The sequence below is a fragment of the Anastrepha ludens genome, chromosome 2 (genome assembly GCF_028408465.1).
Source record: "Anastrepha ludens isolate Willacy chromosome 2, idAnaLude1.1, whole genome shotgun sequence".
Lineage (NCBI taxonomy): Eukaryota > Metazoa > Arthropoda > Insecta > Diptera > Tephritidae > Anastrepha > Anastrepha ludens.
In genome coordinates this window covers 30,188,033-30,212,866 of record NC_071498.1, presented here as the reverse complement: position 1 = coordinate 30,212,866, position 24,834 = coordinate 30,188,033, and the positions used below count along the sequence as shown (strand labels likewise).

Sequence of the window (24,834 nt, the reverse complement as noted above, 5' to 3'; positions counted from 1 at the left end):
CTGCACCATACGTTTGGACGGGCATGGTGAGAGCTTTGTAGAGTGTTAGTTTTGTTCGCCAAGAGAGGGCTTTACTAAACGAAGTCTTTTACAACCTCGAAATCATAACTGTTAACAGTGATGTGCGTGCCGATACGCGAGTGCCCCGACTGTTTGTTTGATGACAGAAGGTACTTCGTTTTGTCCTCGTTCACCACCCGACCCAGTTTGGAGAAGGCAGAACTAAAAGCGCGGTTGTTAAGGCCGATGATGTCAATATCATCGGCATACGCCAGCAATTGTACGCTCTTATAAAATATTGTGCCTGAGCGATTAAGTTCTGCGGCTCTTACGATGCTCTCCAACATCAGGTTAAAGAAGTCACACGACAGCGAGTCACCCTGTCTGAAACCTCGTTTGGTATCAAACGGCTCGGAGAGGTCCTTCCCAATTCTGATGGCGCTGAAGGTATTGAGCAAAGTCATCTTGCATAGCCGTATTAGTTTTGCGGGGACACCAAATTCAGACATCGCGGCATACAAGTAACTCCTTTCCGTACTGTCGAATGCAGCTTTGAAATCGACGAAAAGATGGTGTGTGTCAATTCTCCTTTCATGGGTATTTTCCAAGATTTGGCATACGAGTATTGTGAATATTTGATTGATGGTAGACTGTTACTTAACATAAAATATTCTAATTGGTGCTCCTCCACTTGGTGTGGTGTGCATTAACATTGCAACTAATGATCAGCTGTAGATTCGTAAGTTAACACAAAACGACGAGCTGCTTAAACTTGCACGTGGCACCTTTCTCAGCCGGCCGTAAATTAATCAGTCCTCTTCCAAATCGTCCTCAATTTAATTCTAAGGGACTTTTTTTTAATATTATTTCTAAAACAAATTTGTGGTAAATAATAATTGTAAATATTGTAAATTCACTTTTTTTTATTTGTTGTTTTTATTTTTTGTAATAAATTTGACTACTTTTTGACATTAACTTCTTCAATTCTTTCACTCATGCAGACCACCAGTGCCGTTACATTCTACAATGAACACATACAATGGAAATTCCTCTCACAACAGTCCGAATCCATTATTATCGCCACCAAATGGAAGCACGTCAATGCATCATCCGGCGTTTGCAGCGCAACAACACCATTCATCAATAACTTCACCTTCGGGATCGAACATGCCACCCACCCGTCCAGCTTCAGCCTATTATCACAATGCCTCTAATTCCAATAGCAGCGGAGCAGCACCGACAAGCAATAATCAATTGCAACCGCATTTGGTCTCTCATCAACAGCAACAACAATTCACACACCACACGCAGAACATGAGTGCAAGCAGCAGCAACTTGAATAGCGGCAATATGTCAGCAGCGGCTCTTCAACAGCAATACCAGCAACATCAGCAGCAGCAGCAGCAACAACAACAACACTTGTCACAAATGGCGCCACATTCTTCACTGACGATGGGAAATCGATCGAGGAGCACCCAGAATTTCAATCGAGACATGCAGAATCAGCATAGTTTGCGCATGCAACAAATGATGGCTCCCTCAATGCCGAACATCAGTAATGTATATACGCAACAGCATATGTCAGCTAGCCAGAGCATGCAGAATGTGAATATGAGCGGAGTGGACGCTGCATTGGCGTACCAAAATGGCGCCGGAGGTGATCTTTATATGCAGCAGCAACACCAGCAACAGCAACAGCAGCAGCAGCAGCAACATTCACCAGCCGGTCAGTCGCTACGCCGCAATCTGCGGCACGAGATGCTATCGCAGGGTGGCAACGAAGGTTCGCAGCCATCTCCCAATGCAAAGCAACAACAGAACTTTGTATCTTTGCCACCAAAACCGGGCAGCTTGCAACAAGTGTCCCCAACGAAGCAGCAGCAACAACAAACTCAACAATTACCGCCAACAGCACCGAAGCCACAGCCAAATCGTATGCAGCAGCAGCAGCAGCAACAACAATATATGCAACACCAACAACAACAGCAGCAACACCAACAACATGCAGTGTATCAGCAGCACGTCGAGGATAAGCCACCGCTGCCGCCAACGGCCACGCATCCGCTGTACAAACCGTCGCAGCAAATAACCCCCGGTATGAATTACGTTGCCAGCACATTAGATCCGCCTAAGGGTAGCTACGTGCCCATATCATCGACAGCAGCAGCAATGCAAAACCAGAAAAACTTCTTGGGTACCAATCCTTGGGAGCGTGAAGAGCGCGAAAAGGAGGTAGAAATGCGACGAGAGCATATACGCCAATGGAGAGAGCAACAAATTGCAGACCTTTCTTCTCTGCAACAGAGAACCGCCCAACAGGAAGAGCAACTGAAGACACTAATACTGGAGCGTGACTTTGAGCGACGAGCTCAAGAAGTGGAGGAGCACGAAGATGAAAGCGAACCCTCATACGAGAAAGAGAATGTGCAAGAAGTTTTACGCCTACATACGGGAGCCATACAAACGCCGATAACGAATTTCCGACAAACAGAGATAAAAATTGCGTCTGTGCTTGATAATGTGGGCGGAGCAAACAACAGTGCTGCCGGTTCGTTAGAGGCGTCGCCTTTGTCATCGGCGCGCAATTCAGCAGCCGGCGGATCGGATGTGGCATCCGTACAACAGCAACCGCCACCTTTGCCAAACAATCCACCGCCTGTAACGGGAGCAGCCTCGACTACAGTGATGCAACCTAAAAGTATACTGAAAAATAATCGTTATGATGGAGCCAGCGGCACCGCACCATCCTCGCCATCCAAATCGCAAAAATCGACTAGTTTCGCAGATGATCGACATTTACAAACCGAACATCCCATCTCAAGCTTGGCCAAAGACATATCACAAATGTCAATCAGTAATTCAGTCCCAACTGGCAGCTACTCGCCTACAACAGCCGCTGGAAGCTCTCCACCACAGGATGCAAATGCGGACAATTCAAGTGTTCCACCACCTCCGCCACCAGAGCGCAATAGCTCCTATCTAATCATGTCACAGCAAAAACTTCGAAACTCCTCCATCGGTCTGCTAAAGACAGCCACGAGCAATTCTGCGGATTTACTCAATCAAAACCAGAACTTAGTGAAGAAAGCGAATCTATTGAACAACAATGCCATCGCAAATAATAACAACAACAGCAATAGCAGTTTGAATTCGCCCACATCATCGGCGCCGGCAACAATGAACAGCAGCATCGCCACTATGGCGCAAACTGCAACATTGGAACTGTCGCCATCTGGTTTCATGGGCAACAGCAGTGTGCTTCTGCGTGACAACAAACGTGTTTCGTTCCATAACGAAGAGAACAACTACATGAGCGGCGTGCAATCGTATGGAACGAGTGGAATGGGGACGTCCTCTGACATGTATGCCACCAATGTCGACTCTCAAATGCCTCTAGATCTGGATGCCATACTCGAAGACAGAAACGTAAGTGTATTAGTGTGTTAATTTGCTTACACCCCTTTTTGGGTGTTTGGCCAAGCTCCTCCTCTTATTTGTGGCCTGCGTCTTGATGTTGTTTCACAAATGGAGGGGCCTACAGTTCTAAGCCCACTCCGAACGGCAAATATTTTTTTTATGAGGTGCTTTTTCATAACAGAAATGCACCCGGAGGTTTGCCATTGCCTGCCGAGGGGTGACTGCTATTAGAAAAAACGTTTTCTGTATTTTGGAATTTCACGGAAATTCGAACCTACGTCCTCCGAATTTTGAATGGTAGTCACGCACCAACCCATTCGGCAACAGCGGCCGCCTAATTTATTTATCGCTTTCGAGAACCTCATTTATATTTGGGTAATACCGCCGGCTGCTAGTTGCTAGTGCAACGGCTGTGTAGATTCCACTAGTAAAAACTACAATTCAATTCAGAATTGAGTTTTTTTTTGCACTGAAACGGGTTTTAATACCTTGAAGAGCACATGCATGGGCTTTTAGCTACATTCCAAAAGTGTGTCCAAAACATACAATAAAGATCAAATAATAGAGTTTTACCATCCGTATTCGAATTTTCTATAGACATGATGACACTACGGGGGTCGTTTTAAAGGTCCGTGCAAAAATAAAAACTACTTAATTTGTTGCGGCTTATTTTAGGCTTCGTCCAACGTTGTTCTAGTTCTAGCCATCCGTTTCTGCAATCACCACCCCGTTTGAATAAAATCTTTTCCCGCCAGCCATTTCTTCAAATTGGGGAACAAACAAGCAAATAGTCCGAGGGAGCCAGGTGTTAGAGAAGAGGAGGAATGTGGAACGAGTTGTAACCTTATTTCCATTAACTTCTGGACCAGAACTGCTGAGGCTTCAGCTGGTTGGGGTTTCGTGATAGAAAAGGAAAATCACTCGACTTCCTCGATTCAAGCGAATACCACACACAAAGAAATATACCGATCTGGCTAAAACTTGATGTGTGCTTTTCCAAGAGATGCTAGTAACTAAACATAGCCTCGGTACGCGTCAGTAGTGCCATCTCTCTGACTTTAAATGGTCTTTTCAAACGGCCCTCGTAGAATAACTGTGAAACCTGTACGTACCTTGTTTCCAAAAGGGCTTAATGAATCTTTTCTCTCGTCCAGCTGCCAAACCCGCACATTTACAAAGAAAGTGCTCAACAGTATCCTGCTCTGGAACGTCCCACAGCTTCTGCAATGGGGGTTAAATGGTAAACCTAGCTTTTTTGCATGTGTGCCGATTGTCCAGTGGCCAGTACGCACAGTTACGAGTTTGGAAATTGAATGACGTGGGGTCTCAAAGACTTTCTGAGTCCTCCGCGTATTGTCCTGAGGCCAAAGGGTTTCCGTAATAGCGCACAAAGAAATGGAGCTCCGTCTTTTCTGCGCTTTCTCTTTCAACAACAGTCAGGGGGATGCCGATGACCGGGTAGAAGGTCTCTGAGACCAATTCAGTCACCTTCCTGGCAAGCTCATCAGCAATTTCATTTCCCCTCTTTATTCCTATGTCCTGGAACCCAGATCAGAGAAATGTTGCCTGCACACCCATGAGATTTGATCGCAGCTTCACTATCGGAAAAATGTTAATATCTCTCTCGCTCCCACGTTTCCTAAGCCTTTTGCATGCTTGCAGGATCGCAAAGTCTTCTGCCTGAAAAAAACTAGCAGTATTCGGCAGTTTAAAGGGGATAGATGAATTGGCTGATTTAGAGAAAACTCCTGCTCCGACTCCCGATTCCATCTTGGAGCCGTGAGTTGCAGTTAAACTTTAAAGCCATTTTTCTTAGCTCCCATATTTTATACCTACAAAAACATTATCAAAAATCAACGGTATTTTTTAGTCACTTGAAATTTACACTTTGTTAGACTAAAATTCAATGGGCTATGAAACTGCTTATACGAAAAAATTCTAAAAATTCGGGTTAAAAAGTAGCAAGTTTTGATGAAGTTTTTATACTAATTTTGAAATTTTTTTGATACAAAAAAAAGAAATACGAGTAAAAATAAATTGGGAAAATGTGGTGTGCCCCGCCCTCTTTTAGTGCAAATGTGTTAAACTCGATAACGACTTAATAAAACTTGCCCAAATTTAGTACACATGTTGCTCCCCACCTCATTTAGATTTTTTTCCTTGTTCACTCCTCTCGGGAGCATAGGGCCTCTGATTTCTGACAGGGTAGGGGATTAGCCTGCCGTTACCAGTCCTAAATGGTGGGAATGCCCACCTGTCGTTGCTTAGGAACAACGTCTTCTTACTGCTTAAAGCGCTATCTGTGTTTCACATTTTTCTGCCAGAAGGATCTCACAGATGGTTGAGGACTTCGCTAAATTTGGTGTGTCTGCGCTATTACCGCGGTTGTCCGCTTTCTCTTGCTGGCGCCACCGATGCAATGTGTAACTGTGTGTTTTCCTTTGTTTTTTGCGGTTTTGAATGCGGATACGTTTTTGGGTTTGAGGAATGAGAATTGTTTTTTTTTTAGAAACGGAAAGTAGGTGGTCCCACGTAAATCACCGTACTCGCACTTTTCCATTTAGATTAGATTATAAATATTGTTGAAATCAGACAAAACCACGCCTACTTTTTGATATGGTAAAACTAATTTTCCATGCGTCCATCTGGTGTTACAACCTATAACTACTCGCATTGTCTATGAGTTTGTTTGACTCCAAAAAATTAACAGCCAGCCCAAATAAAATTTTACTTAAATGTGGAAAAACCGAGTTAAGCCTTTCTTTACTGTTATTTCTAAAGCACTGATATAAAAAATATTTTGCAGCATCGCGCACGTATGTTTGACAACTCAGTTTTGGAAGCAATGCCTACAACACCCGATTCCGTGCTCTGGAATACCAGCGTGCAATCAACGCCTGGCGTTATTGGAGCTCAAGAAGTTTACAGGTAAATTATGATATAGCTCATACATATATAAATGCATACTAGGTTCGATAAGAAAGGGCGGTGCTACTAGCCTACATTTTTTTTAAATCAAGTATCGAGCATTGATTGAATTTTTATTTTTGGAAGATTTAAAAGCAACACAAATTAGTGAACGAATGTTGAAAGTGTTTAAGGACTTTTCGCCATCAATTAGTATAGTAGAAAGTTGGGTTGCTGAACTTAAAAGTGGTCGTATAGGCTTTGAAGGAGGTTCGCGTCAAGTGCGTTTTAAGGGGTTACATACGTCCAGCAGCGCCAAAAATGTGGTAAAAGAAAAACTGTTTTTGGAAGGGATAACAATAGAAATAAATATAAAAAATGTTATATATTGTTTATTAATTTTTCTTTACAAAAGTTATGTCTTTATAAAAATTCACGTGACCCAAAGTACAATGAAAAAAAGTTGTCCGATAGTCCGCATAATTTCTTCTTGAAATGTTGAAGGATCTGTAAAAAGTATAAAAAAACCTTGCAAAATAAAGTTGTAGTTATGGTCCATCGAACCGGATTTTTGAAACTCGAAAAAGTTTGCAATTTGCGGCATTTAAAAAAGTAGCGTTTTACGTCATAAATGTCACACTTTAATTAGGTTTATACAATTTTTTAATAAAAATATCAAAAATCAAATCTATAGAGAAAACACTTTCGAATATTAAAAAAAAACTGCATCAAAAAATATTCAAAACTGTTTGAGTTATCATGCAGACCGTGCCGGAAAAAGTAGTTTCGAGAAAAACAAGTTTCAAGTTTGAGGTACAGAAGCGCGCGGACCGCTCTCCACCTAGTTAATGGGCTGTAGAAGCTATAATATTGGGAATTTCACAGTATATTCTTATTAATTATACTTTCTAAATATCGAAAAAAATGGATATTTTAAAAATTCTGGACGTATGTAACCCCTTAAAACAGCGACAGCGCCAGAAATCGTAGAGAAAATACAGGAAATCGTATTGGAAAAACGTCGAGTGAGTGAAGTAGACTGATTTAAAAGAAGTCAAAGACATCTCAATAGGCAGTGTCAGCTACATTTTGGCTGAAGTATTGGAACAATGGAACAAAAACACATTTGAATGCGATTTTCTCGGCAACATTTAGAGCGTTTTGGAGAGGATAAAGTGGGTTTTGTGCGTCGATTTATCACTATGGATGAGACATGAGTATATCACCATGATCCCAAATCAAGACAAGAGGCTAAAGAGTCGATTGCACCTGGTAATTTGACTACGAAACGAGTTCGTGTCCAGAAATCAGCCCAGACGGTGTTAGCATCAGTTTTTTGGGATGCCATAGGAATTTTTTTTGTGGATTACTTGCCAGCTGGTAAAACAATAAATTCTGAATATTATTGTAACCTTCTAGAGCAGCTGAAAGAAAAAATTCGTAAAAAAGAACCAGTTTGCCAACGCGAAAAACACTATTTCATCAGAGCAATGCGCCGTGTCGCAAGAGCATTTTGGCAATGGCTAAAACGCGTGAATTAAAGTTCCAATTGTTGGCGTCCCCAACAGTCTCTTTCTCTGAAAGGTTCCCACAGCTTCTGCGATGAGGGTTAAAGGGTAAACCTAGCTTTTTCGCGTGTGTGCCGATAGTCCAGTGATCGGTGGTAAGCACAGTTACGAATTTCCACTAGAGAGTTGTGGCCCCTAGCGACTTTCATCTGTTTCCAGACCAACAAAAAAAAGGCATGCGTGGTAAGCGCTTTTCATCAAACGATGATGCCATAACAGCTGTGGAAGCGTATTTTGTGGCCCTTCGAGATTCTCTTTTCCCGGAGGGAATTCATAAATGGGAATCTCGTTGGCAGAAGTGTGTCGTTCATGTTCAGGCAGAGTATACTGAATAATGAAGTGTATTTCAGACCATAGAATTGTTTTCCTTATCGAACCGCAAAACTTATTGAACAACCTAGTATATATGCATATGTCTAACCATGTTAGAAGAGCATTAATTTAATATATAGTTGTACTACCCGTATGACGTTCCCACGGCAGTTGGTTCTACGTAACCGGGACGACCCGGATATATATCCGACCAGAGACTGTCACTTCAGCAGCATTCCTCGTATATGCACGGGGAATGTTTATGCTGCTACAACAGCAACAACAACATCACTAATTTAATTTATACTTCTCTTAAAGGGATCCACGTCAGCGGCGACTTGCCGAGAAGCAGCAACAACAGCAGCAACGCAACACTGAAGCTGTACCAGAGAAATTATCCTTCAAAGAGAAGATGAAAATGTTCGCCTTGGAATCGGGAGATGATCATACGCCGAAAGACAAGCTGAAAATCTCAAGAGCACAAAGAGATATTGATGCTGTGCATTGACTCGTGTACTCTCACAGCAGCACCCAAGCACGCTCACACACCAACGACACTTGTACACAAAATTCTTAGAATATACTTAATTAGAAGGAAAGTAAAAAAAAAAATAAATAAAAAATAAAAATTAAATAAACAAAAACACAAAGGGAACCCCCGTAACGAATTTGCTAAGCAAGGCAATAATGTCAAATGTAATTCATTTTATGAAAGGAAAGAAAATAGAATAAAAGTATAAGCAAAAAAAAGAAAGCGAATGTAAATTAGAATACAATTAGAAAGAGCAAAATGTTTATTTAATTTAGCTGATTACCTTAAATACATGCACAGAACCATTTAGTAGGTACATACACATACATATAACAAAAACAAAAATAATAATATTAATTCTATTGTGCATTAAGTGAAATGTGAAGTATTTTATTTGAGTTGTTGATACTAAGAAAAAGCGATTTCAATTTTATAATATTCTTTATGTGTAGATTATTAGTCTTCGGAGTGAACGAATATGATGGGAAATAATGAATTTACCACTCGTAATATTTACCTACAAACTTTTATTGAAAATAGAAAACCTTCGTTAGTATTCATGTTAGTAAAAATCATATTCGCTTCAACACTGAAGCTGTAAAACAAAACGCAAAAAAAAAAAACAAAAAAAAAACTATTTTTTCTTAATAAGTAACTTTATTAAACAAATGGTCCATTTGCAAAACAACTTATATACACCAATTAGCTAGTGTGTCTTATTATACACAAGCATTCATACATGCAAAATGTATACCTACATATACATGCATACAAATAATACAAATATAACTGAGCGTATATTTTATATTCAATTATTGCAAATGTAGTATATTTTTCGCAGCCTTAATGTAAAACATAAATCAACAACAACAGCAAGAACACGAATATCATTGTAAAGACAAAAGAAAACTTGAAAACTTGAAAACTTTAATGAAAAGAAACGAAACACAAAAGTTTCTTTACTTTTACCTATGGCTTTAATGAAGAAATCATGAATAAGGGAACAGAATATGAAATTTATTGTATGTAAAAATAAAACAAAAAAAAATAAAACAACTGAAAAAAAAAACATAAAAAATACATATTTTCGTAACAATGTGTAGAAATTACCATGACAAAATCGTTATCTTTAACTAAGTAATTATACAAAAAATTTAGCGTTTGTAGCAGCTACAATTGCATTGCATTCCATACTCGATTAATGTTATGATCAATTTGTATATGAGCCTTTTAAAGTCGACTGCAATGCAACCCAAATTGCAGTTTTCGTTTTCATGTATACAAACTTTTTATAGACTCGTAAGTACGAAATGGTTCCATTGCGAACACACCTACGTTAATAAAACAGTAAAATAAATCAAAATATTGAATATTTCAAAGTGAAAGTTTTATGTTTACTTTGTATTTAGAAGTATATTGTAGTTCAAATACCCAACCAAAAAGAAACAAATGAAAGTTATTGAATTCCCAACCGACTGATCTATTATTAATGAATTATTAAGGCTCATTACACTTATGTATTATATATATATATATATATAATGTACCCTCATACAAACTATGTAGCTGGTATGTATAACATTTTTTATTTACATGGCTGTAGAACCCAATGCTTGCATGGGCATGGGGTGTGTTCGAGCCGCGCAGTAATTAAGGGGGGAGCCTGCTTTAGAGGCTTCAAAAAATCGATTTTTTCGTGGATTTTTTTTGGAAAGGAAAGAAATATTCGATTGAAACGAAACTGGTTTTATTGTTATATATTTCAACAGTTTTCTCAAATTTTTTCATTAAAATATATGCCATAGGTATTATGCCTGGTACAAGCATTTTGCCGAGGCGCCTCCAGTGTGCATGTGTCGAGCGGCGGGAAAGATGCAGGTCGCACTTTTCATCAGAAACCAAAAACCCAAAAAAAATTTTATTTTAGTAGAGTATAGCTTCTAGTTAAACCAAGAAAATTAAACAAAAAGTGAAATTTCAACAATTTTTCACTACTTAAAAAAAAATAATAAAAACAAATTCACTTTAGATTGTTTAAAAAGCGGGTTAATCATAACTTTCTTAACGTTTTTTAGGTTCAACTAGAAGAGAATTTAGTTCCGAATACAATAAATGTTATCTCGTTTCGATAGAACGTTTAACTTTTTCCCTATTTTTCCCGCCAATTGGGGAAAAATCGTAAAAATAAAAAACCGAGAAATCGCATTTCGGGCGATCCGGCCGCTCGTATACCTGCTCGACGCTTGCTCACAATTTCTTCTGTAACTTCGAAAATATTTTGAATTTGCTTCTGAAATTTTGAGGTCACATTCCTGGATAGTTTGGGAAGACGTTTATGCAAAAAAACAAATAAATCGATTTTTGAAGCCTCTAAAGCAGGCTCCCCCCTTAAGGGGGGAAGCTGGTCTAGAATTTTGAAAAAATCGAAACATTTTTTTTTGTCTTAAAAGGTGCTTTAGGGTCTTAGAAATAATATACCAAATGAGGGATGCCAGCAAAAATGTCTAAATGCCCAAATTTTTCATTCGACGGCAGTGCCTCTCAGGTATGCCCCGAACGCTACTTACAACTTTAAACGCGTTTTTCTCGAAATCACTTTTTTTAAACTGGCCGAAGACATAACTCGAACAAATCTTTACCGATTCTTACGAAATTTTGACAATACATTCGAAATACCTTTCTTCGGAGACGTACGTAGGATTTTTTATTTATATTACATAGTTTTTTTTTTTTAATCAACAATTTTATGTCGTTCTTTATAGTGAAAATTGTAACTTTTTGTTCAAAAAACAAAATATCGAAAAAATTCTACGTACGTCTCTTTCTGTTGTTATATAGAAACTAAAAAAATTTTATTTTTTGATCCAGGACAAAAATTAAGGAGTTTACGTCTTCGGCAATGGGCCCACTAGAAAAAAAGGCGCCTTAGGAGAACTGCTGGACAGCGGCCATTTTGAAATTAATTCAGACGAAAAATTTTGTATTTGTACCATGAAAGCTATATTATTAAACCTATTTCACAGATTTTCGATTGATTCCTTTGTTGAGTCAAAATAAATTCATAAAATATGCCCATTTTTTGCGCTCTAGACCAGCTTCCCCCCTTAACGCAATTTTACAGGCCTTTTACTTGCGTGATACTTTGTTTCTGCTGCTCAACATATGTCCACTAAACATTGACAACAACTAACTTCTGGCATACGCCATTTGAAAAAATAGACAATTGAATTAAAAATTATTTTTATTTGGCACTGCAGTCGATTGGTTACACATCAAAAATACATTTAGATTACACTCAATGGACCATGGACCATTGTCTTCGATTTTTGGTAAAGTAGAGCGTATGTCCCGATTTAAGTTTTGGAGGTGCTGATATCGATTTCTTTCAACATTCCCTTGATTCGATTGACCAACTGTTGCTCGTTTCGTGCCTCCCAGCCCTTTTCGTACGTCATCCCCCTGAGAACTGCACAGAAATTCTCATTCTCGATGTTTTGAGAATTTGTTTTTTTTTTTTCAAAAACTTTTTTTGTGTTTTTTTTGTTTTTTGAGGATTTTATTTTTGAGGATTTTTTTTGTTTTTTGAGGATTTTTTTATTTTTGATATATTTTGTTTTGTTTTGTAAGAATTTTTTGTTTGTTTTTTAAGATTTTTTTTTGTTGATTTATTTTTTTTTTGTTTTTTAAGAATTTTTTTTTTTTTTTTGTTTTTTAAGAATTGTTTTAATTTTTAAGATTTTTTTTTTGTTGATTGAAGAATTTTTATCTTGTTTTGTTTTTTAAGAATTTTTTTTGCTGGCGGTCTTGTGCATTCTCTCCATATAATGAATGCTCAATATTTTTTTATACGAGTATATAGTATAAACCCATATACACTGGCTTAAATAACTATTGCACTTGGACTTATTGACAAGTTTTGCCAATTTATTTGTTTCTTATTTAATTTTGGCAACCTTTTTATTAAAACATAGTTCATTCTCTCACAAAACCCGTATACAGTTTGACAAGAATAGAAATTAAATTTAAATTTGTACGAGTATTATTATTTCCATTTTAAATAAATAATAATAAAAATTTGTCAAGAAAATGTTTTGACATACCAAAATATTCCAGTCATTTCCAGTTCTTTAACTAAAACCTTCGCTTCTTATCGAATTTGGTGAGGCTTTCAAAATTATTTCTTTCTCTTACGTAGTTATCATCACAACATTCACCAAAGCAAGCAAAAACAAAAATACAAAAACAAAAACAAGAATTTGTTTTTCAGCTGTCAAGAAAGTGTTTTTACAGATTAGTATATTTGCTAGATGCGTTGATATACCGTTATTTCACTGAGTTGCCACATATGCGTTAGACATCAATCAGTCATAAAGTGATCGTAAGGGAGATTTGTTGATCAAAATATCAATTTTTAATTAATTTTAATTTACAAAAAACGCAGAAATGCCTGGAAATTGGACGGAAAGCGTTTAAGGCGATTCTGTCGGTTTATTATAATAATAAAAAAAAACTATTTATAATATAATAAATCGTGCAAAAAATGAAAATGGGGCTGAAGCCAAAATCTGCAAGTGGAGGACAATGAAAAGTATCTAACCGCTCCGAACGCATTTTGTTGAGAAAAGCAAACGGAAATCTGCAGATTTCGACAAGAAATCTTGCTAGTGAGCTTAGGACGAGTGTGTGGTCGAAGTTTCTCATTAAACAAATGGGCCTTATCACTCAACACCATAAGTAGGCCTGAGCGACGCACTTTTCACAGAGTGTCGATTTTCGTGATACAATTATACGATTTCTAGACGTTGTTGAGGCGTAAGTCCTTCCGTGATGAAATGTCAATGAATACTGAAAAAAATGCATTTAGTTTAACATTAGTCACGCGTGATCTTTTTCCTATTGGAACAAGTACCTTCAATCTGGTCACCCTTTACATTATTGGTATCAAATGGAAGAGCATTGAGAAGGCTATGAAACTACAATATCTGAACGTGGGTTGTTTTATTTACTATTTCTTTATTTATTTATTTTTATTATTTATATTTTATTTATTATAGTCAGTTGCCACCTATTGAAAAATATTTAAGTGAAAAATTTTACTTAAATAAAATGCATCATCATCATTGTGTCGCTTTAGTTTGTATTTTGTTGTCATCGGTAACTTTTGAGCCTGTTTAATAATATTTGCTCTGTGGCGGATTTGTCGACACAGGTTTGCAACTTGATAAGCTTCCACAAATAATAATCCAGAGCTGCTATCAAAATTCCCGAACTGAACGATTGTTAAACTGTTTGAATGTAAATGCATAAAATCGGCGTCAAACAGTTAATAAAAATTACCGATTTGACTGTTTAAACTTGGGACACCTTATCGCATCGGATCATTTATTTTAGAAAATATAAAATGTCTTTCAAGCTTTCAGTTTATTTTTAATTTTTTACTAAAATTTTTATCTTTCAAGGTTTAAGTTCATTTTTAATTTTTTACTAAAATTTTTTTATTTCAAGGTTTAAGTAAATTTTTGATTTTTTACTAAAATTCTTATCTTTCAAACTTTAAATTACAATAATTTTTAATTTTTTACTAAAAACATATTAATCGAATAGTGAACTTTTTAGACTTTTAGAAATCAAAAGATAGAAAAAATAATTCGTTCCTCAAAATTCCTCGAAAAAAAATTTTATCCTCCAAAAAATGTATATTCATTCATTTAAATTCTTTTTAATCAAAATTTTTACAACTGATACGGAACTCCAAAGAAAGTCCAAAAGCTAAAATAATTACAACTTTACGACCGAATTAAATGCTTTACTCTAAAACTTTATAAAATGTTTAGCGTTTTAAGTCCTTTACTACAAATTTACCTTATGTAACTAATTCTGTCAAAACGCCATATTTAGGTGTGCAATTTTGCAATATACAATAAAAATCGTCCTGAATGTATTATATTTATTTTTAAATAGCAAAACATACAAACATTAATACGCTAACTTACACGAAAGGATTTGGGCAATGCCAATATTGTGAACGCTTTAACAAAAATGAAGGAATTTATCAGAAATGAATATGGAATTAAACTAAAATCAATTACCTGTAGAGAAATTTAAACGGTTTTGTAAAAAATTACATCAAAAGTAGAATCTATATATATAATGGAAAAAAACCTATTTTGATGAGTGCATTACCTATAAATATTAAAAATAATGCCGTATAACCCAGTCGGGAAGCAACATGGAAAAAGTGAGCCAATCCATTGAATGAGTTAAAATGAAGTTAGTCTCATCTAAAGGAATAAGTTTGTAATATGAAATCCGCTGAAAGTGAAACATACTGGCTTTAAGACACCGAAAATACTTTTTAATAAATAGTAGTATGTAGTGCGTGTGTCCGTTATATTTATCTACTAAAAAGTTGTTGATATGCATATACATTTATTGGAATCTTTGACAGCTGATAACTAACAGTATACTACTTGCATAATATAAATATTATCGTTAAATAAAATGTTCTAGCAAAATTTTAAGGAGCAGAACGAACCACTAAACCGCTTTTTTACTAACCCAACCTTACTAATATACAAATAAATGTGTGTAACAGAGGGTGACCAGATTGCAATCGTTATGCTTTAGCAGTAGTCGTCCATCCAGCTGGAAAAAAATTCCGTTTCAGGTTTTCCACTTCATCGTTTCACGCTTGCCGCAAATGTCGAAATTTTTAATAAATATCGAAATTCCACTTTAGTTGTAAATACGAAGAGCCGGATTTTGGCCACATATAGTAGGCAAAATCCTCATAATCTCGATCAACAAAGAGTTCGTCCCAAAGTGTCGGGAATGTGACGAAACGAAAGCAAATTAAAAATGGCATATTTAGAAAAGATACCAATTTGAGGCGTTAACATCTGTGGAGTTATTTTCTGAGGTTTTACTTTCTGTGTTGAGCTTAGTAAGATGTAACGTCTTTAAATTTACCGATTCATAGCTTTATAGAATATTTATATAAATTATAAAGTAGGCTACAGACGACGAACATGCTCGTTGTCGTTTGCCACAGGCGCCGAGCGGCTCATATGTGAACTCGTGCTGATAGTGTAAAGATGGATAGCAAAAACACGGACGATGTGATTGCAATGTTTGTTATTTATGCCTGTTTAAAAAAACAAAGGGGGCAAGAACCAAAAGCAAAACGCAGAAAAGTATGGGTAAATGATTAACTGGTAGAAGAAGAAGAACGGAATCATGTAAAGCTATTAAGGCAGCTCCTCCAAACAACGATTTTTTCCATAATTTTTTGCAAAAAACTGCGAGTATTTATTATCTTAAAAAAATGGCATATAAACAGGGCCGTAGAGAGCATATCCGAGCCCCGGGGGAAAATGCCGGGCCCCGGGGGAAAATTGCAAATGCGCGCCCTTTCCAGTAATGTCTAATTCATATAAATACGTATAATCTCGAGTCCGGGCCCCTCTGAGAACTCCGGGCCCGGGGGAAAAAGTACCCGTTCCCCCCCACCCCCCCTCTCGACGGGCGTGCATATAAATACTCATGCTTAAATGACTATACAAAATTTTTTTTTTTTTTAAATTTGGAAAAAAAGCTCAAACGTTGTGGCTCCTTTAATTTGCGCCGTGGAATATTTAGCCTCTTGTAATCAACTGAAATCAACCAGCCAAAAATTTTAAGTGCAAAAGAAAAAAATTACACTTTTTTTACGAACAAATTGATCAAAACAATATTTTTAGTGTTAATTAATATAAAATTTGATATCTTGATCCTTTTTGAGTTATATTCGACAGCGCGGAAAAAAAGTATTTCGTGAAAACCGTGATTGAAGTTTTCGTTCTTACTCTTCTTTCTCTTATATCCTTTTTCTCTCTAGCGGTACGAAAATGTCCAAAACGTTGCATGGCCTTGAAATTTTACTCTCCATTTCTTGCCCGTCCATCGACGCCTAAGAAGTTTCACTTTAAAAAAATCTTGAATTGTCCGATTTTAGAAATTATAAAAATTGTTTACGTATGGACGTAGAGGCTTGCAACTGCAATTGTTAAAAAAATTGTACATTAATGGCAGACGTGATTACGCCAAACGAGAGGTTATCCGCTACGTTAAAATTCCTTGCCTCGGGACAAAGCTACGAGGACTTCAATTTCTTGTCAAATATTTCACCCCAGCCACCCGGCTTAATAGTAGAAGAAACATGTTCAGGACTTATTTCTGCACTAAAGCCATTTAAGGGAAAACTTTAGTATAATGTATATCGCTTTGAAAAAAAAACGGTTAAAAGGGGGTGATAGAGGGGTGTATCCCCATCTTAAAACTGAAAACAGAACCTGCCGGAGGCTTATAGTTTTTAAGTAATTTAATGTTAAAGTTCTCTAATTTAGCGCAAAGTTAGTGTTGCCATACACCTGAAATGAAAACGAAGTTCGCACGCAGGGATGTTCAGTGGAAGGTTCATTGTAAAACTGCAGTATTTTTTGCTGTAATTTAAAGTTAAGAAATAATTTTGAAAATAAAAACATACAACTCATTTAAACTTAAAAACAATGATATTAAGCGTATCACAAAAAATAATAAAATAATTAAAATTAAATTAAATTAATTAACACAGTATTTTTGCGTAAAACTCCTTATCGCGTGGGCGGCCTTTGGCCGCGCTTCAAAAAAATAACCCTCATCAGTCCAACTCCGGCTACGCAATCCACAGTATTTTTGCGTAGAACTCCTTTTCGCGTGGGCGGACTTCGGCCGCGCTTTAAAAAAATTACCCTCATCAGTCCAACTCCGGCTACGCAATCCACAGTATTTTTCTTATTCGCGTTTAAAATTGGAAAGTGATTGCATGGGCAAATGAATTTGCATTTAATTTTAATAGAAATAATTAGAATATTAGCATAAAAATCAGTAAAAACACGCGTGTGAGTGTATATTTGGTGAATTTTACTGAAATGTTAAAAAATGTAGAATGTAATGTGGCAAATTATAGTGAAGTTCCCGAGGGCATTTTGAATGCAAATAATTAAAAAATTATTATTTCCCGAATAATTTAAAGTTATAAAGAGTGTTCCTTAACACCTCACTAGCATCTCCACCAAGTTTTATTAAAAGCAACATTTTAATTTGCCAAAAATTCCCAAATATACATTGTTCTAAATTCCAGCCCCATTTATTCCTAATGTTCTGATGTTTTTCTTTTTGTATTTTTCAATTCATAATTCACACTCGCTTTTTAAGCACTCAATTATCTGCACTATTAATTTTTGACTCAAGCTAATTTTTTTCCGCCGATGTGCACACTTCTAGCTTCAACACAAAATGAGATAGTTGTTTTTGGTTTTAATGTAATGTTCGCGTACCACACCACAAACCCTGAACATGTGCGTGAGCCGCTCGCTGAAACTTAATTTTTTTTTAATTTTTGGCAAATGCCCAGCTCAATCGAGCACCAGCCTGTTCGTCGTTTGTAGTCTACTTAATATAAACGATTTTTGAACACATTGAAGAAAATTCTCAACGTATGTAAATAAATTCCCAAAAAACAGTGCAGTTTTTGAGTAATACTTTATTATACTAAAATTATAAAACTACATGCCTCGATGTTTTCTAAAAATGTTAAAAAAAAATAATATATACATATTTACCCAAACAATTGTTCATCCGGTCCTCTTTACCGATTGGTACACCATTTCTCTCATAGATAATCATCTGTGATTTCTCTAATGGTTCGACATATTTTGGATTGAAACGATATGGCATTATTATAATCGATCATTTTGTCGATTTTTTAAGCGTGGCATAAACGCGGAGCATTGCTTCAAACTTAAGTTATAAACATACAATGTTACGGCGAATGTTACCCGGGTGTGGACTTGTTTGAAATATGAAACGTAACGTCAGTTATAGAAGAGTACAAAAATCGTACAAACAGAGGATTGGAGAATTTTTTTGACACCTGGAAAAAGCTTCCGGAGCTTTGGATGGTGAAAAATTATCAATATAAACACGAATTTAAAAAAAGGGGCGCTTCTGAAAAACTACTTAAATTTATAAACAAATATATCCAAAATATTTTTTTAGTTCCGCAAGTGTTGGCAGTTTCAGTTCCAATAGTAAATTAATATACGAAAATTCATCTCTTTTCAAGTGAAAATCTTGAGACCATATTCTCTTTCTTTTTGGCGCAATTTATTCCTCCTGCAAACATTCATCAATAATTAATAATTTAAAAATTGTTTTGCGCTCATTATAAATATATGTATTCAATCGATTTTTCAAAAAGTATGAAAGTACAACTTTATAGTTTGCGTTTTCTTTTAAGGGGTTATATCCGATTAGAATTTTCAAATTTTCCAATTTTTTTATTTTTTTTTTCTTAATGTACATATATTTAAGAGTACACACAGAAAATTTAATATCGTTCCGGTGAATATTTTCGAAGTCAAGCACAAAAATGTATATACGGTATCCCTTGTATAACGCGGTCTTATACAACGCGGTTTCGATATACGCGATTTGGAAAAATTAGGTTTCAGTACAACGCGAAATTTAGGCTTATATAAGTCCACGCTAAATGGCTCATGGAAAAACATATGGCCGGAGATTGTTGCAAAAAATAATGCTGGGCCACCATTACGTGTGGAAGTGAGCCGTATATTAACGATAGGTCAACGTTTCAGTGGAGAAGGCTTTGACGATATGAACGAAGATGACATTTATGAAATTATGAATGAAGGTACAGACCTCACCGAAACATACCTAATTCAATTAACAACTGAATCTCCATCCGTCTCAAATCTCGCACAAGATGACGTCACTTCGGTAGAAGATATCTGTGAATCAATTCCCAGTTTCACTCTGAAGCGCATACGAGAGGGTTTAAGTTTGGTTGAGAAAATGAAATCTCTCTTTACAACTAATGATCCTTCGCTGGAGAGATCCAGCAAAATAATAAGGGAAATAGATATTAATCTAACACCTTATTACGAAATTGAAAAGGAGCTTAAAAAAACCACCCACCAAAAACTGATAACAGATTTTGCAATTATAAAACCAGTAGAAGAACCACAAGGTCCCACAACTAGTTTCTTATCCAATAGCGAAAACTATGTTGAAGAAATATCTTCTGAAGAAGCTATTGCTCCCCCAAAACGCCCACGTGCAAAGATCTTTGAAGACAGTGAAACAGATTAATTACCATATGAAGTTTGAAGAATAACAATAAAGTTTTTAATAAACCTTTAATTTGTTTTAGTTTGTTTTTAAATTTTTTAATGTGCACATAATTATTTAAATTTTGAATTTTGAAATATGTATGTACATATGTATTATTATTCATATCTTGTGTTTTTAATTGTATAAGAAAGTCTGAACTTTAGTATTAAGTTGAAATATATGTGCATCTGTTATTTTGTATGTATTTCATTAAAAAAAAAAACATAACCCCCAAATTTATATGAAAACTATGTTTTAGATAACGCGGAATTACATAACGCGCAATTCTTCTGGAACGTAACTATCGCGTTATACGAGGGATACCTGTACATATACATGTAAATAAAAGAAATCACCAAATTATTCATTATTTAAGTTGTTTGCATTATTAATTGAAATATTTAAGAAACTGTTGACGAATGTTCTCCGCTTTACATGTTAGCGGGTTGTTGAATATATCCGAAACAGAAGATGCCTAAGTAGTAACGTCAAAATGTTACCAAAAACAATTTTGCCCCGGTGGCCGCGAATGAGATGTGAGAAGAGAATATCCAGTGTCTTCCTTCCAGATGTCTCCGTGTAAACAGGCACTTATTATCTATGTTATCTATGATAACGGTCTGCTACGGAGTACAACTTTAAAAATCTTTTCACCATGCTTGGAACATAAACTTACTCTTTATTTACAGTTGCAGTTGCATTTCACACAAATATATTTCATACTCCACTGCGACCTAAATGCATATTTAACATAAATGGAGATAGATAAGGAATTGCCTAATAAAGAAACGCAAGAACGAATTTCGTACGACGAGGACCTGCATGAAACTCCAAGAAAAAGTTTTTTAGACTTGAATGACGATTGCTGGATCGTAATATGCGATTGGTTATCGTATGAAGACCTCTTAAATCTATCTAAAGTGTCCTCTGCGTATAAGGAGTTTGTGGGAAATTGTCTCTTACCGTTCAAAGTAACGAAATGGGAAATCAGGTTTTCAAAAAGACGCGAGTGCATGAATCTGGAGGACTTTGATTATATTATTAAATCCATCCATCTTACGGTTAAGGAGCTTCATTTGTATTCCCTGCCTGTTACATATTTTGAAGCGATAAAATCCTATTGCTTTACATGTGTTACCGAAGCACATGTAACCACGGACCATTACATGAATGCCGCAGATAACGCAGCGCTCACTTCCATGTTCCCGAATTTGCGAACCTTTTCGCCGCGTGGCCTTTGTGCCAGTGCGACAATAGTGCTGTTCCGCCATTTAGAGAATTTGACGCTGACCTACTGTCGAAACTTTAGTGTTAAAGATTTTCGACGTGTACTTGTATCGCTGCATTTGAAATCTTTAACTTTAGATATTTTTAAGCCAAACACTTTAAGACATTCGCGTTTAAATGCGATGGAAAGTCCACACTTAAGTAAAATCGAGCATATAACTTTAAATTGTAGTGAATTAGACTGGCTATGTTTTTCTGATCGTAACAACACAGTTTCGTTTCAAAACCTCAAGGTCTTAGTATTAAAAGGTCACATTTTGGGTAAGAAGACAGTTGACAAGTTCTTTAGAAATATACAATCGCTTGTGCCACATAATCCATATGAAATAGAGATGTCCAACATAAGCTATGATCTCCTTTGTAAAATTATGGTCCCAGAAAAGAACACTTTTTTGAAAAGCGTGAAAATACTCAAATTTATACATGCTAATATCAGACTGGACGTGTTTGGTGTGCCCTGCAGATATCGAGATCTTAGAGAGCTTTATTTTCTCTATTGCTATGCAGAATTTTCCGAGGACGTGCTGACAATTTTGTCAAATTCTAAACACTTAGACGTACTCAGTTTCGAAAAGTGCTACACGCCATACATTATTCTATACGAAGATTTTCTGAAAGAAACTTTAAGAAGGCGTGAAAAGCCATTAACATTGAATTGGTACTCGGAGCAAAACGTAAGTTTCCTTGCTTCATCATAAAAATAGTCTAATTCTTTTTCTACCACCTTACAGGATTTAGAAGTACATTGGGGAAACCAACCACAGGATATGCTGAAATGTACGAAAGAGCCGCATGTTGCTAGTAAATTGGACGATTCGATGACAATACTATTTAAATGAAATCTCATGGATAAAGAGTAGGATCCTGCAATGCGAGATTGCATCGAATTGTACGTCTAAGCAGTAAAGGTGCGGTTATATAGCCTGTACAGCTACAGTGGCATTCGTTAATTCTTTTAGTTTACTTTTTCTAATTTATCAGCATATATATATATATAATTGGTCGAGCTCCTCCTCCTATTTGTGGTGTGCGTCTATATGTTGTTCCAGTTTCAAGCCGACTCCGAACGGCAGATAATTTTATGAGAAGCTTTTTCATGGCAGAAATACACTCGGAGGTTTGCCATTGCCCGCCGAGGGACGACCGCTACAGGAAAAATGGTTTTCTTTATTTTGGTCTTTCACCGAGATCCGATCGAACTTACTATATGTTCTCTCTGAATTTCGAATGGTAGTCACGCACCAAACGATTCGGCTACGCCGGCCGCATCAGCATAATCAGTTAAATTCACAACTAAAAAACAATATTTTTCAATACATTTTAGTTTATTTCTTGTTTTTTAATTTACGCTAATTATTTATATTTAACTAAGCTGACATAATAATATTAGATAAATGTTTTTTTTTTTACTTTTCACTTGCAGAAGCAACAAAATACGTGTGCGTAAACCTCGGGTAGCAGCATCCGTTGCGCAATTTCTTAATAGTTATGAGGCATCCATCCACTGCAACAAAATTTGAAATTATGCTATAATCATTTACTGAAATAAAATAAAGCTCCGTTAATACGTAATGTATGAGATTGATAAGTTATATTTACAATGCTTTTTTCTGATCGCTTCTACTCATATAAAATGTATATGAATTTTATAATTTAAGTGCTTCGAAGCCCTGCAATAGCTTTCGCTCACTGTAATGGTTCAAATTCTCTGGCAGCAGAATGGCGTCTGCAATACTCAAGTACTGCGGATAAAAGAGCGCGTTTAGATGTGTTTCATGGCGCAAGTCAATTGCTTTGGGTATATCATCCGAGTCCGCCCAATCTGAAAGACACTTCTCCAATATCCATTTCGAAGCCATATCGCTGTAGTAGTTATTGCGAAGTGCATCAACTTTTTGCAGTTTTTCAAGATTTTCCAGTGATTTTGTATGATATTGTTGGGGATCAATGGCACGCATCAATAGTGCCGAGGTTAATAGCGTCCATTTGCTATCTGGTTCATATTCTAGCAGGCTTTCGCAGGATTCTAATTGTGACCGTAGTTCGGCCAAAACACTCCCCGTAAAAGCTACAGCTCGATTTGGTGAATTAAAATAGTAAACACTTTTACTGTAAGTTTTTAAACAAAATTTCTTAGCATTAATATCTGGAATGTTGATTTCCAAAAAGTATTGTTCAGAAATATCTGCCATTATAAAAGGTGGAACGTCTTGTTGGCAAGACACCCACGTAGTGTCTGCTTCAGCACCGCTGGCAGATTTCCATTTTGGAAACTTGATTATGTTTTCTTTGGAATCGGTAATCGCTACATGTGCATCATTCAAAATGATAGGATTAGTGAAAGCTAGCACAGCGCGGTTGGCGTCATAGCGGAAAGCGCATACGTCTAATTCTTGTCTAGAGTAGCCCAATAACCAACGTTGGTAAAACCACGCACTACTATCATTTGGATCTGTAAAGGCGGCTGTAAGCACCATTTCTAGTTCTTCCTTCAATTTCGACTCGCTCATGGCGCGTTTGGGTTGAGAATCTCCTTCATAAGGAAACAATTGCGGTAACAATAAACTGCGATGATGCCATGAGGAATAGTTGGAAAAATTTGCTTTGATTTTTTCAGTGCAAAAATCGAGTTCATTCTGTTTCGATATGTTTGCCTTTTCCGCTACGTAGCGGCGGTAGTCCCAGGTATGAAAGTTTCGTTCATCCATTTTCAAATATTTACTACACAGCTGCACTTCGCGCTCCCAATTAGCTTTTGGACTATGCTCCAATGTCCAGCATCGATGATGCCAACCATTGTATGATTTGGGATTAACTAATAAGCATTGCTCGCTAAAGGCTAATTCGGTGTCGTAAATTGCTTGTTGTTGTTCAACATCGTCAAGCGCACCGGCCTTTTTCTCGACGCATTCGCGTCTAATGTTCCACAATGTTGTCACATCAGGATTTCTGAGTAATATTTGTGATGTGAGTGTCAACATTTCGTCATCCAGCACGTTTCGGCTACGTTTATCTTGGATTTTGGCCATTGCAGCACGGTAGGCTTTAACTTTTAATGCCTGCTCCTTTTTCTTGCGCTCACGCTCCTCTTCGGTGGTACGTACTTTAAGCCTTCCATGCATGTTTACTCAATAGGAAAATAGCAAATTAGAACAACTGAATAATTAACTGACTCACTAGAAACAAATTGTCGGAATCTCCCACAAACTGAACACCTGATAGCTGTCAAATGCAGAACAGTGTTGGAAAATGGCATGTACCCTTCCATATGAAATCTCTACAAAAATTGTGCGTTTCGATTGTGAATTGTATCGATTGTTTGATTTGCTCACGCATATTCTTAGCGTAACAATTTGATGGTATTCGTAAGTAACTACAAATACGTTCACATAGAAGAAGGTGAAATAGTTGAAGGGCCGGTCTGGCTTTCCTCAAGTAGCACTAAAGCGCCGTTTAGATATCATATAAAAGTAGTTTATCTACCTTTTCGTTCTTAACTCCCAACCCGTAATTACGCAAACAAAATTTAACTCCCGAAATTTGAGATTATAAAATAACTCTAGGTTATTACCAACTTATTTACATACAACCCTGTGTTAT

General features: G+C 36.6%; 3 protein-coding genes across 7 annotated transcripts in view; 2 read left to right on the top strand and 1 right to left on the bottom strand.

Annotated features, from left to right (window-relative positions):
* LOC128867410 (afadin) overlaps nucleotides 1-9,789 on the top strand; it is a 115,881-nt gene extending 106,092 nt beyond the window's left edge. For all 4 annotated transcript variants that reach the window (XM_054108607.1, XM_054108622.1, XM_054108597.1 and 1 more), the window contains 3 exons: nucleotides 1,002-3,426; nucleotides 6,224-6,345; nucleotides 8,523-9,789. In XM_054108607.1, coding sequence (XP_053964582.1) covers nucleotides 1,002-3,426; nucleotides 6,224-6,345; nucleotides 8,523-8,712 — 2,737 coding nt within the window. In that variant the 3' untranslated portion in view covers nucleotides 8,713-9,789. The remainder of the gene's footprint in view (nucleotides 1-1,001; nucleotides 3,427-6,223; nucleotides 6,346-8,522) is intronic.
* A 10,827-nt stretch (nucleotides 9,790-20,616) lies between these two features.
* On the top strand, nucleotides 20,617-22,828 carry LOC128867396 (uncharacterized). Of its 2 annotated transcripts, XM_054108584.1 has the most exons (4): nucleotides 20,617-21,908; nucleotides 21,966-22,142; nucleotides 22,216-22,514; nucleotides 22,658-22,828. In XM_054108584.1, exons 1-2 carry the CDS (start codon nucleotides 20,703-20,705, stop codon nucleotides 22,071-22,073), a joined length of 1,314 nt encoding a protein of 437 aa, XP_053964559.1. In that variant the 5' UTR covers nucleotides 20,617-20,702; the 3' UTR covers nucleotides 22,074-22,142; nucleotides 22,216-22,514; nucleotides 22,658-22,828. The 2 variants fall into 2 exon arrangements, with proteins under 2 accessions (XP_053964559.1, XP_053964551.1); XM_054108576.1 differs by lacking the exon at nucleotides 22,216-22,514 and having other exon boundaries at nucleotides 20,618-21,908.
* Nucleotides 22,684-24,475, bottom strand: LOC128867391 (geranylgeranyl transferase type-2 subunit alpha). The gene is made up of 2 exons (XM_054108564.1): nucleotides 22,834-24,475; nucleotides 22,684-22,774 (listed from the first exon to the last, which is right to left on the bottom strand). Exon 1 carries the CDS (start codon nucleotides 24,354-24,356, stop codon nucleotides 22,881-22,883), a length of 1,476 nt encoding a protein of 491 aa, XP_053964539.1. The 5' UTR covers nucleotides 24,357-24,475; the 3' UTR covers nucleotides 22,684-22,774; nucleotides 22,834-22,880.
* Between the last annotated feature and the right edge of the window lie 359 nt (nucleotides 24,476-24,834).